Here is a 13467-nt window from a genome sequence, read left to right as displayed (position 1 = left end):
TGGAAATCGAATCAAACAAATTTTCTTAAGTCACAGATCTTCATAAACGTAAATGGATATAACGTGAATCTCTCTTTCCTGGAACTCACAGGTTCTATTTGAGGCCCGTTGATAGCTCAACTCACATATCGTAAAACAGGTTTTAGTTAGTCATCGTGGTAAATAACACTTTCAAAAGAGAATTGTAATCGTTTTTTCTCTTTTGATGTGGTCACTTCGGATGTAGATCGTGACGTTTCGACTTACTGGTAGTCTTCTTCAGGTGATGAGTTCGATTGAACCTATACTCTGTGGCGCTCAGCTGCGATTGAATGGAATTCCACGACTGCGATGGTACATCTTCGGATCAGATTCACTCTGTGGTCCGCTACCGCACGGCACTCCTGCTGCTGTGGTTTTGACTCTTTTGACTTCGATACGTTTTCTCAGTCAATTAAATGATTCATCTTATTTTTGGCCAAACTCCCTGATTTTAACTGCAGTTAACCTGTAAAGTTTAATTCGTCACTCATCCACGAAAAGTAACTTTGAATTTTATTTCAATAATTATTTGCGAATGAAATAATTAGCCAGCTACCAAAACTACCAAAAACAAAAATAACAATTTCGTTTTCTTGAACCTCACCTATGTGCAGGTCTCTTAAACGTTCTAGGAAGCTATGGAACTTGATTGTATACAAAGGTCTCAAAGGCAAAAAAATGTGGTTTCCACAACGAGTAAGGAATCAATCTCGACCTCATTTCTTCAATTTGCCTTGTTTTTTAATCCAATTTCCTTTTTCGTTATCTTTTACTCCATCTCCGCCTTACAAAGATAAGTAGAATTGATTGCCCCTCGACGAATCCAAAGCGTTTTGATTCTATTCAGTACACTTTAAAGAAAACTACGTTCGTTTTTGCAGAAACTATAATACGCCTTGTTTTCCACTATTTTCAAACGCACATTCTGCTTTGCGCCAACCGCAATTATCCTGTTGCGTTGATGTCACGTAATTAAAGTGCGGCTCCGCTCCGTTGTGAAAGTGGGAAAAATACTTGAATAAACGTGAAAAGAGAAAAGATCCTAGCGAATTACCTGAGAAAAAAATGTACCAAGCAACATCCTAGCGGATTTATTTAAGGCTTACTCCTTTACTTAGTTGATGCAAGACGGAAAATCAACTGACAGTGAATCAATCCGCCGAAAATTTGCTTGAGTCTTGAGGCTAAAATCGTTGTGATTGTTGACTACGTGATCTGAAAGGAACTCGAATAATCTTATCAAGCGCGCAAAATATGCCGGGTGGGTAGTTTCCGCTTGAGGACTGAAAGGCATTGTGGATGGTATATTTGGGGGTGGATTTGAAATTGAACGACCGCCGACGGCTCGCTCGTGCTGTCTTTGTTTAATAACATTTTATTGTGTTCTTAGAAATACACAGGGTTTGTCCTATAGAGGAATTATAACATCAAAACATCAATGGGTAAGTGAGATCGCAAATCAAAGCCAATAATTAATTTTTACAATCCTCGAATACTTTGCGATTTTAAAGTTTAGAGCTCAGAGCATTTCGAGTTGTTTTCTTTCTGATGTGCTTTATCTTTTAGACAGGGAATCCTCGCTTCGCTGTTTTCGATGTAGGAAGGTTTGCGCAGGTGAATCGCTGCGAGTGAACGATCAGCTTTTTCATGCCGACTGCCTGGTTTGCTTGGGTAAGTAAAACAGAAACGAACGCAGATTTGGAGCGTAATTTTTGCTTACAATCGCGTATCGCGTGTCATCGCTATTCATTCGGCACAGAAATTTGCATGTTTGAAATTCACGTCATTTTTTTGTCTTAAAAATGGACGATCTGTGGCGGTTCAAACAACTGTTTTCCGGGATTAGAATATTTGATATGTTTCGTCCAGAAATTAAGGTATCTACCGCGTATGACCGTTTAGTGTTTGTCGTCGATATGTGCCTGCGGATACCACATAAGGCCTGACATGACTACTTGCTTTAAAAATTGTCTTAAAAGGTTCGTATGGCAAATTGATATTTAAATAAATAATCAAATGGCTAGCGTCTGAGTGGTAAATCTTTTAAAGGCGATTATCAGATGTGACGCCTTATTTTCCGATCCGCTGTACTTTTCATTTCAAGATCTTGACCTAAGGTAAAAAGGCAATGAAATCGAATTTTCTCTATTGAAAATTGCACGAAACGTTGGCAAGGGCGCTCATTATTATTCATCATATTCATATGTAACTCAAGTCGTTGTTTATATTTCCACCATCAAAGCTAACAAAATAAAACTACAGGTATTGTTTGGCACCATTAAGCGTTGTTAAATACATTGTAATTATTTGTTCGCCGTTTTTAGTTCGTCGTTAATTTTAAGTGTGTTGGAGCCTGTGCCAGTTTGTGTAGACAAGCTGAACTAAAAGTTTAACGTTCGTGTTAACTGGTCCGAGAAATGCATATTAACGGTTTAACGAATGTTAATAGCTTCATTGTTTCCAAACTATGGAATATCTGGCGAAAATTCGATTCTCGAAAATCCAGAAGTAAACCTTTTAGTGAAAAAAGTCGTCAATTAGATTTACTGAAATGATAGTAAGAACCCTAGCTTCGAACCATAAGTTAAACCATTAAATAAAAGTATAAATATTTAGTCGTAATTTGATATCACTATCTTTTAGAATTAATTAAGCCACAAGTGATATTGTCTTCACTAGACCTTGATCGATTAATCAATCATTTGATGAAAGGAATGATTGAATAACAAAGCAGGAAAGATAACAGTTCCATAGGGAAGGAGAGATAGTTATGTTGAGTCCCTTGTGCAGATTGTGAAGCAGACTTCCAGACCTGATTGTTTTTTATTAAAAAAAACAACAGGTGCAAACACAAGGCTTTTTACAAGGTTTTTTGCTATTGCAAAATTTTAAGCAATTGCAAATATGTGTCAGTGAGAGAGACATTTCTTATCAAAATTCTCTTTGTATGTTCCGACTCTTTTGAAGGCTTGTCATTGAAGACAAAATGATTCGTGTGGAGAGAATAATTAAGGGAATTTTTCATGCCTTAAACATTAAAAAAAAAAAAACAACAGTGCACGTTTTTCTAAAAGAAAAGAGTATAATTATGCTTAGATTCATTGGTGTGAAATGAAGATTTCTAAGGTTTATTTCTATGCAATTGAGTGCAAATTTAGATGCTTTGCCAGAAGGTTGGCAGCCTGAGTGAATTCTTTGTCACTTCCTATGGCCAAAGGCTAGACTGGTTTCCAAATTCTAACATTCTTTTTTTATTTGGCCTGACCAGTCACCCATACAGTAAAACCACTTTCATCAAGCAAATAATTTTAATTGGAAGATATTGGCCCCATTTGGTATTCTTATAATCTGGGACATAATTACCTTGTTTAATAACCAATTCAGCCTGTAGTGTAAGTGTCTTACAAGGGCAAGTTAATGTTAAGAAGCTTGCAATCATTTATTCAACCCACCATGTTTGATTTGGAGATATAGGTGGTGGGTGGAGGGGGGTAGGGAAAAGCAAAAAGATGCCAGCCCAAAGAGGCTGTTGAAAAGCAAAGCACCCCCCAATTAGTTGCGCATCACTGCAATCTGGAAATTAGCATGTAACTGATCCTAATGAGCTAAATTAAAACCAGAAGCACTGTCTTGAAAAAAAAAACAAAATACACACAGAACTGGTGAGTGAAATGGTGAAGCATTTGCTCGAGCCAGGAAAGAAATGGCTTTGATGAAACCTCCTCTGTAGTCACAAATATGAGCTTATATTTGCTGCCCTCTATATTTTTCAATCAGCAATCCTTGAGTGTAGCTGCTGTTAATTTATTTGACCATGTTTCTTCCATTTGATTGTAAATGATACTTTGAAGCAGACAAACAACTGCACTCAAAGGTTTACCCACTATAATTTGTTTGATGGAAAGATGGTATATTACATTCTGATGGTATATTATATTTTGTTTTTTTTTTCTAATCAATAATAGAAATGGCTTCACAAAAACCTTCTCAGCTGATGCAAATACAAGTTGATATTTGCCCAACTAGAGATACATGCATCCATTATTTGCCATACAAAAATTCAATGTTATAACTATCAAGTTCTACTACCACTTCATCATGAAAACAATTGAGATAACATTCTGATTTGATTAAAACAGTGTGTGGCAAGGACTTGGAAAATATTGGATTTTTTGTGGAAAGCAACCAGTATTACTGTCCTGAAGACTTCCAGGAACGCTTTGGCACAAAATGCTTCATTTGTCATCTATTTGTGGAAGGAGAAGGAATCAACATTGGTAATAATGCATATCATTTGCGCTGCTTTGTTTGCACTGGTTGCAGGTGAGGTTTTTTTTAATGTTCTTTATTATTTATACTTGAAAAACAACCTTTAACTGGGACCATTTAAATTTAAAACAAAGTAACAGTGATTGTTAAGCATGAGGGTATATTAGTAATGGTAAGACTGATTGGAGTTCAATTCAGTCTGTAATCATATGAGTGATTAACAAAATCAGATGATGGCAAGTATGAGAACAAAAATCTCATGGTGGTGTTGGTGCCATAACAACCAACCTATTTTGCAGTTGTGGACAAAAAAATTATGGTTTCTATTGCAAATGTCTCCCCTTAGATTATAGTAATCACAATATATTTCAAATATAATAAAACAATACACTCTACCTGTTCATGCAATCCTTCATTTGATGTCAAATATAACTATATTTCTTTAGACTACTCTGACACACCATCTCTTCCATGTATTCAATGTATTCAAACACCATCTTTTGCATTTGTTGTAGAAATCCATTTCCTCCAGGAGAGAAAGTTGTTGCTAAGGGTAACCATTACCTCTGCCAACAGTGCAATTCAAAGGAGATAAACAACGATTCAAGAGTACGCAAACTTGATAGTAAGTTCAACTGAAAATTGTGGTAAGGAAAGTTAAGTCAAAGCAGTTTAGAAAAATTTTATACCAAGATGTCAGACTGAATTTAAACTGCTTTGTATACATTTATGGGATAATTAGTTTTCCTCTGATTTTTAATGCTGTGAATTTCTCTTTAGGGTGTGCAGGTTGTGGAGAAGATATTCGCAGTGGCCAGTCATTGTTAGCTCTGGAGACACAATGGCATCTTTGGTGCTTTACATGTACAAAATGTGGCTGCTTGCTGGCTGGAGAGTACATGGGCAGGTTAGTTCAATCACATATAATATCTATTTTATTTTCAGGAGTTTCCTGAAAAATTGAACCAGGCTGTTGTTACTTAATTGTATACAGTGCTGAGCCTCAAGGTTTAGAGTCAATCTGTTTTGTCATAAGTTGTGTTCTATGGAGATCAACCATTGCAACTGGAAACACTTTAACTCAGCCCTGTAGCAGTTGATAATCCAACACATAAGGAAAGGTGACATTTTTTTCCCAGTGAGTCCCCAATTCTTGGACATACCATCTTCTTTACATTTCTTGGGATAACTTCTTCTCTTTGGTTACTAAATTGTGATGGATGGGAGGTCTACAAGTATGTTGTTTTTTTGTTATTTTTAGGGATGGAAAGCCTTACTGTGAGAAAGATTATCAAGCAGAGTTTGGTGTGACTTGTGCTGGCTGTGGTGGATATATCATTGGAAAGGTCCTACAGGTAAAGTAGCTATGCAGCCATGTTCAAATTTGTTGGGTAAACACATGTCTAAGGGGTTAGAATTGAACAATGACAAGAGGCAGGGGTCAGAATAAACCAGGGCAGGGGGGGATGCTGGCTTCAAAGATGGATGAGATAAAGATGGATTACAAATTTTATGTTTGAAAAAGCTATACTTCACTGTACAAGATTCACAAATTGTTTTGTATTCCTTTAATCAGATGATAGTTGTTGAGTATTTTGTGGAGGGCCATCAGATAGTTATTCCCTAACTGATTAGCCTTGGACCATTAGTGCAGCTCTCTTTTCCTATTCTCAGTCCCCATTCTGTTTCCCCCTCCCCCCTGCCCCCTCCCTCCTCCCCCCTGCCCCCTCCCTCCTCCCCCCTGCCCCCTCCCTCCTCCCCCCTCCCCTCTCCCCTCTTCTTGTGGCCCTATTCCTCAGTTATTTTTTTCTAAAATTAAAAATGCTGGCTGATTTGTTTGTTTCAGGCTGGTGAAAAACATTATCACCCTCATTGCTCACGCTGTGCAAGGTGTCATGGAGTGTTTGGTGAGGGTCAAGAGATGTTTTTGCAAGGTAAGGATCTATTGTGAAAGCTTTATAGCCAAAATCAATCCATTATCTTGAGGATTCTTTTTATGAGTCCTGTGAGTGAGCTGACCCAGTAATTGTGATCAATTTTAATTTTGGTTGATACACATTTGCAGAATTTCAGCCTATTTCTAAACTGAGACTTCAACCTACTCAGGGTGATCAAGGGGCAGGCTTTCAAGTTTCATCCACATCAGTGGGGTGGGATGGGGTGATTTTGTTGTAAAGTTACCAAACATTTAGTCACAGTCAGGCTGACAACTCATTCTTGTCTCACACTGGTTTTGAAATGAGAAAATAATCAGAAAAGATCTCGAAGACTAAGCCAGTCAAGTTCTCTTTGCTCATATGATGAGGCCCATTGTGTGAACAGATGATGATCTATCTCAAATTTGTTTACAGGATCTGAAATTTGGCATCCGGATTGTAGCTTTGCAGCAGCTCAGAATGGTGAACTGGAAACAGACTCTGTGAGTTACTTATCTAAACTAAATCACAAACATGCTTTACAGAAACGTAACTTAAATTCTTTCGGTTATTGTTACAACGGTTGCAATTTATGATTTCTAGTAAGTCAGTGCGAGATAAAAAATAAACTGTTTAAATTTTTTTTTGGTGGGAGATGCAAGTGTGCAGCCTACTGGACTTCTGAACGAAGGTTTCAAAAATTAAGCTTAACCATGGATTATTGTGTTGTGTTCTTGGACAAGCAAGTATGAGTATGAGTGAGTATCAGGAAAACTTAGCAAAATACGTGGGGGAGCGGGGTGCCTGCGGTGGGATAGCGCTCCTTGAGAATTGGTTATACTCCTGGTTAATGGTATGACTCACCTTAAGACTCTCTGCAGCTCCGTAGTAGAGCATCCGCGTGCAGAAATCCGCAAATCTGGGGTTCGAGCCCTCGTCGGTACTAAGGTTTTTTTTTTGTTTGTTTCTTTTGTTTTTTTCTTCTGTGTCCCACGCTCGTGACAAGACGTGTAACATCTTTCTTTAACCCAACCTAATTTCTTCATCTTTTTTTCCTAGGGAGGTCCACGCAATGGATATCAGTACCCTGGTAAGGGCTTGAATTGTTTCTATGAGATGTAATCCATGATATGCTTTGGTTCTGCTTCATGTCGTTCTGTGATTGGTCCAGAAAACTCGCGCCAGTTCCTTAACGAATCAGTTTAAAAACTTAAAAGCAATCGCGACTTGGTCGCCCGCGTTTTTCCCGCGCTTTGGGCAGTTTGCTTGTTTGTACAACGAGTTCTCATTGGCTTCTCGCGATAGTTTCCTCTCTTCTGATTGGCTGTTGTGACAACTGTAATTTTGGTTTTACGACACTCAATCAAAATGTGCTCTCTATGTGATATTACAAGTTAGCCACCATTTCCGAACTATCATGCATGGCTATCTATTTTCGCATGTATTCTTTAACATAAGTCATTCAAGTTTGATTAGGCAAACCGTCACCTTTTTCCATTTGAGTATAAAAAAATAAACAAAAAAATGAAGTGTTCGTTACGACAAGCAGAAAAATCAATAATCAAAAGTTCGTTGCGTTATGCTACCTTAACATGGTGAAATGGCATAATCGTGTAATAATAATGTTAAGTATCTTTCGTATATTTCCAAGTTTATCAACTAATTTTTGTGGTACATTTTGTAGAGGAGGAAGCTCCCCGTCCCTCCCCTCCCACAAGAACTTCAGCAAGTCGCGTATCAGAATGGAAAGCGAAGTACTCGCCTCAGAAAGAAGAACAAACTTACAAGCCAGTGGCGACTTGGAGAGCAGAACAGGTGGGAGGTTGAACAAGAATGTTACATGAAGTATATACCAGTCCGTAGAAACCATGTCCATCATTATAAGTAAATGCCAGACTTGGCTTTATGTAAAACAAATAAAATTTTCCTAAGCTCTGATCTTGGTCAAGTAAGGGGTAACTAACGAATGATTTCTCCTTTCAGTATCCGTAGACTGTCATTTAGACAAGTTATGGGAATAAAGAAAAATCATCAGTTACTGGGTCCAATTGTCTAATTTTCGGAACTAACATTTAAAGAAATGTCTGGCAGATACATTGTAGGAAAAAGTATGGATTTTAGAATTCAGGATTGAGAGGGTTAAAAATGAAATTAAAGACCTTAATATTTCTTTAGGTGGAACAATCCCGGTATCAGTCAAGTTATACCTCGAACAAAGACACTGGAGCCTGTAAGTATTGGAACTGTTAATATCGTATTATCATGAACTGTAAAAATGGATGCACATGAACCCCGTGACTGTTATTGCAATGCCCTAGTTACTCAACTAAACGCCGCTGATAGAAGTTAAAAGACGTCACACCGTCCTGGAATAAACGCTGCTCCCATTCATAAGAACGCCGCGTATACTCGAAGACAAGAAGGAAATGATAGGGTTTAAAGGGTAGTGGCAGTGAGCTCGAAATTTTTTTGCTCTTCCTTGGAGCATTTATGGTAGATCCTGAACTAAGTTACAGTAAGTTTTTAAACTTTGTTTTTTGAGGGCCAAGGGTCACGGTTTTACAAACTTGTTATTTTTACCCCTGCATCTAGATAACAGCAGTTCATACAGAGAGATCACTGCCAGGCAAGAGGTAGGAACGCATTTTAATTGCATTGGTTGCACTTTTGTATCAAGCTTAGTCAGATAAGCTCACCTATCTTCGGAAGGTGAAAGTAATTTTATTTTGAATGTTTTGGTAGTTTTTCTTCTTAGTTTTGCAGTTACCTCTCGTTTTTTAAAGTACAGTTTGAGTTTTTAAATTGTCAGCACTTTTTATACTTAAATTAATGGTGGTCTGTTGCTGTTTTTATTGCTGAGATTCTAGCAGCGTAAGCCTAATTCACTTTGTTAACTAAATTTATCGTTGCTGCTGTTTTTTTTTTTGTTTTTGTTTTTATTTTTATTGCTGAGATTCTAGCAGTATAAGCCTAATGTGGTGCCTGTTGTCTGTATCTCTTCAATCACTGCTTGATTTCATTTTTATTTCAAGGCAAGTCTGAGTGAATCACCACGGAGAATAGGTAAGTATATGCATGTGTTGCGCCACCGACTCCTCCCTTAACAATTGAAAAGTGACTGTTGTTTCTCATGAGCCAAAGCGCGGTCATTTCTTATTGGTCAAAAAATGAAGTGTCACTCTTTTTCATGAAACGGGAAAGTGAGACAAAAAGCTATAAACTCCGAACATACCAATTAACAACCGAAGGTTTCTTGATATACGCTGATTGCCCCCGAAGGTCTCTCGATATACTCCAATGACCACCCGAATTATTTTTTTTTAGGTTCGCAAGACTCGTTAGATATGGCAGAATTCGAGAGAAGTGTCGACAAAAAACCTCAGGTAAGTGGTATTGGTAAAATGAGAGGGAAGGGCGTGGAACCGGGCACGATTTCGTGACGTGGAGGGCGCTTGACTAAGGTGTAATCCGTTCATCTTTTTGCACAGAGACAAAAAAGAAACTCAGCCTAGATACGAAAGTAATGTCGGGTCGTTGTGTTCGGCTCGTTTGTTGCGTAAATTTCGTGAATAATTTTCTTTGGCATCACAACAGATGTCCAGGAACGATCGACTTGCGCTACCTGAGTCTAATAGGCGATAAAATCATGGTAAAACTGATCAAACAGTTTACACGGGCCGGACATATAACATTCGACTGACAACAACTTTTCACTTAACTCTGACGATGACTTCCGCCAAAAGGCTTTGGAAACGTCAGTCACTACACTCGACAACGTCCTTCTTAGGAGTACCCAGTCCCTCACTCGGACGATCAGACCACAAAATTAAGTGTAACTCACTGATTGATTTATTTCGTTTTGTTTTCCCTGTTCATAGATTTACGCTTATAAAGATCTCAAAACGACAAACTACAAGTTGCCACGAGAAGCGGATAAGACGAAACTCGAGGTGAGCATTTCAATATGTTGTTAGGTAAGCCGCATCGACAACAACAAAGAAAACAAGCATGTCGCAACAATTGTGTTGGTCTTGATGCTTTTATTTCTACTCCGTACTCTGAACGTCAAAAACTCGAAATCACAAAATTTGGCATATATTTAAAAACATTTTGACGGTTACCTAAGGCAATTTTTTCGTTTTCTAGGTGAAATTGCACTCCAACGTCACATACTTAGATAAGACTTTCTCACGTAACCAAATTTGCAAATTTATGTTGAGTTCAGTCGAAACTTTGGTAGTTCATGAAAGTCGCATACAAAATGTTTGTTTAAAAATTAATTTGTCATCCGTCGTCAAATATGGATCTTTCCTTGTTTTAGTTTACTTTGAAGATTGAAAGCTTTTGATTTGTGGTTTTTCAGAATTCTTTATCTTAACGTTGTATTTTTTCAGACGTATCTCACCGATGAGGAATTCCGTGAAGTGTTTACAATGTCGAGAGAAGAGTTTTACAAGCTGCCAGCCTGGAAACAAGTGTCTCGCAAGAAAGAAGTTCTGTTGTTTTAGATATGGTCTGTTTCCACACCATTTATTTTGGATGTCACAGCTTCTAAGCTGTATTCTCTACAAAGAGCAAGTTTCAATCGATTGTCGGAAATAATTCGACTCTGCATTGGTTTTGCTTCAAATCGCCATGTGATTGGTTCAGAAAAATCGCGCCACGTTTTCAATCAATCAGGTGCAAGGCTAAACCAGTCGCGGCTTGTTCGTCCGCGTTTTCCCGCGCTTTAGGCTGCGCTTTGCTCTGATTGGCCGTTGGGATTACTTTGATTCGGTTTTACGACACTCAATGCAAAGGCGCTTCATTTGCTCAGAATGAAAAGAATTTGTGACGCATGGGTACATTTGAAGAATGTTACAACTTCTTTTGAAAATGTTTACAAAGTTATGATATCAGAGTCGATGTAGAAGGAAATCTTCAAACTTAAGTGAAAGATTTCTCGGCCAGATATGTTCTGGATGGAAAACTTCCTCCTCCTCGATTATTTGAATCAAATTGCTTTTCCCGAGATGTGCTACTCTTTCAACTAAAAAACTAAATGTTTCTTGGAGTTATTTGTTTTCGACTTGTGAACCAAGATTTACCATTTTACGTTCTTAAACTGAAGAGTTTATCTCCACCCATTCTGGATTATTTCAGGTAAATGACCAGAAGTTTAAGCATTACGCGTTTACAAATAGGTAAGGTGACAATTCTAGGTCAGTGAAACTTATTTTGAAGAGTTGTTGGGCGTGCGAGTTTCTTTCCAATCGTAGAACGGCGCGTGTACTCAGTTGTTACGTTTCTGGGCAACAATTGTGCAAAGATCAGTTTCTCAGATGCTAGTTCCCCGACATGAAAATCAATTAAATTAGAGTCACATCTAAATTTTAAGGTAGATTGTCAATCGCGGGCGGTAGTCCAATTGTTTCACAAATTCACGCATTTTTAGTAAAAGAAATATATGAAAAATTTAATTAAGAAACATTAAAGAATTTACCTTAAATCACGTTACATAAGTGGATTTGAAATTAGAAAAGGTCATCTAGAAATAATGGTTGGTACTTCTAGGGATGTATTTTATATATGGCTCGTGAGCCGGTAAAAAGGCCAAGAAATTTATTATTAAAAATGGTGGTTAAAATTAAACACATATCCACTCTTTTACAAATGTTAATACGACAGGAAAACTGGCCGCCAACACTCCTAGCTACTTAGCATGCGTTACAGACCTTATCTTTTATCTCTGTTAACTGAACTTCAGTCTGTCACGCAGGCTACCAGTCACAAATGTCTGTAAGTTTGGAAAATCAAAATTGTTTATCTCGGCTAAACAACACCTTGAGAAAAGAGTGGAAGTTTTCAAATAACAAGAGTGCATTTTGTAGATGCTACCACAAATTTCCCGTTATTTCAATTCAATAGCTACATTTTTCGTCGCCATTTCTGAAGGATGGTTCAAACCCTTTTAACCAATTTAATTTGGTTAGTTACCTGAGACATGTGTGATCGTTTTCAATGATTTAACACGTTACAAATTTGATTCCAATTCTAAAGATTTCTGTGCTGTTTCGTTCAAGTGAACTGTTTCTCTCTACGTACGCCATTAAAGTAATTTTAATTCAAGATTGTAATAACTTTTACTTTCAAAACTTCTACAATTGCTTCAACGCTATTTTTTAGAATTCCCTATTCAGCAAGATCATATAGGAGACTTTTTGTTGGGAATAGTTTTTAAGTAATGCAGTATAATTGTGTAATTTTGGGAAGCTTTTAATTGAATAACTGTATTGGTGAAATTTAGCTATAGCGCAATTATAGTGAAAATAAGAAAATAACGTACAGCTTATACTCAGCTAGAAACTCTTATTATATCTTTGAATCAATAATAGTGACGCAAAGTAGTTATAAATGAATAATTTTAACAGATTCAATAATTTTAATATCGTCATAGCTCTACAGCTGATTTAATAAAGAGTACAATAATGTTGAATAAATACACTTGAATTTTTTACATGGCTTTACTTTTTAATTGACAGCGTATTTTATCCAGTCATGAACGTCGACGCAAACGTAGGAATGTCCGCACATTTTTCAGGGACAAAGCGAAAGGAATTCGTGTCTTGTACTTCATCTGTCTCAAAAAAAAAAACAAACAAACAGCATTAAACCGCAGATACGGTGCAGAACATTGTTCAAACATGGATTACAACAACGAAGCAGAATTTCTCTCAATGCATATTACGAATCATTCGTTTATTAAGTAAACTCGACGTGAATTCTAAAACGGAGTTTTACCGTTTACAAATCCAAACATCGAAGCGCTTTCCGAGATCTCACTTGAACTAAAATGTGTAGAAGGCTGCCTAATTTGAGTACTTTCGCTAAAAATTTCTTTACATGGCAATCTTCCGGCTTACTTTCATGGGCCTCAAACAGAATTAGATTCCGTTTGTCCATTATGAATATTATGGGAATGCTAATAAGTGCCACCTGCTGTATGAGATAACTCCTATACTGAAATTTACTATGGAAAAACTTTTCTTTCCCAGCAGGGTTCGATTTTCGTGAGCGCAAACTTTTAAATTAAGAGCAACATCCGAGGTTTCAATAACAGTTAACATACGCGGCTGCCGATGGCGTAGTAGGTAGCTGTGCCCGGAGAAGAGACCGTCAGACGGCGAAAACCAAACAAAAGAGTGTGCTCGCGGGCTGAAAACACGGTGGTAATTAAGATGTCTTATAGGCGGTCGTAAACCATCGGTGATTAACTGACCTT

General features: G+C 37.5%; 1 protein-coding gene and 1 long non-coding RNA gene across 2 annotated transcripts; one reads left to right on the top strand and one right to left on the bottom strand.

The window, feature by feature from the left end:
• The first annotated feature begins 1312 nt into the window (after positions 1–1312).
• Positions 1313–12702, top strand: LOC113685585 (actin-binding LIM protein 1). Its single transcript, XM_027203117.2, has 16 exons — positions 1313–1463; positions 1588–1692; positions 4161–4344; positions 4806–4915; positions 5071–5197; positions 5552–5645; positions 6137–6224; positions 6642–6709; positions 7266–7296; positions 7891–8021; positions 8382–8436; positions 8799–8839; positions 9239–9269; positions 9531–9589; positions 10085–10156; positions 10601–12702. Exons 1-16 carry the CDS (start codon positions 1460–1462, stop codon positions 10712–10714), a joined length of 1314 nt encoding a protein of 437 aa, XP_027058918.2. The 5' UTR covers positions 1313–1459; the 3' UTR covers positions 10715–12702.
• On the bottom strand, positions 12611–13447 carry LOC149051105 (uncharacterized). The gene is made up of 2 exons (XR_016183713.1): positions 13315–13447; positions 12611–12822 (listed from the first exon to the last, which is right to left on the bottom strand). It is a non-coding gene; the product is annotated as an uncharacterized LOC149051105 (long non-coding RNA).
• Between the last annotated feature and the right edge of the window lie 20 nt (positions 13448–13467).

Source organism: Pocillopora damicornis, chromosome 2 (genome assembly GCF_964200805.1).
Source record: "Pocillopora damicornis chromosome 2, jaPocDami1.2, whole genome shotgun sequence".
NCBI classification, from domain to species: domain Eukaryota; kingdom Metazoa; phylum Cnidaria; class Anthozoa; order Scleractinia; family Pocilloporidae; genus Pocillopora; species Pocillopora damicornis.
The sequence above is the reverse complement of the archived record's forward strand: the minus strand, read 5'-3'. Positions and strand labels throughout refer to the sequence as shown.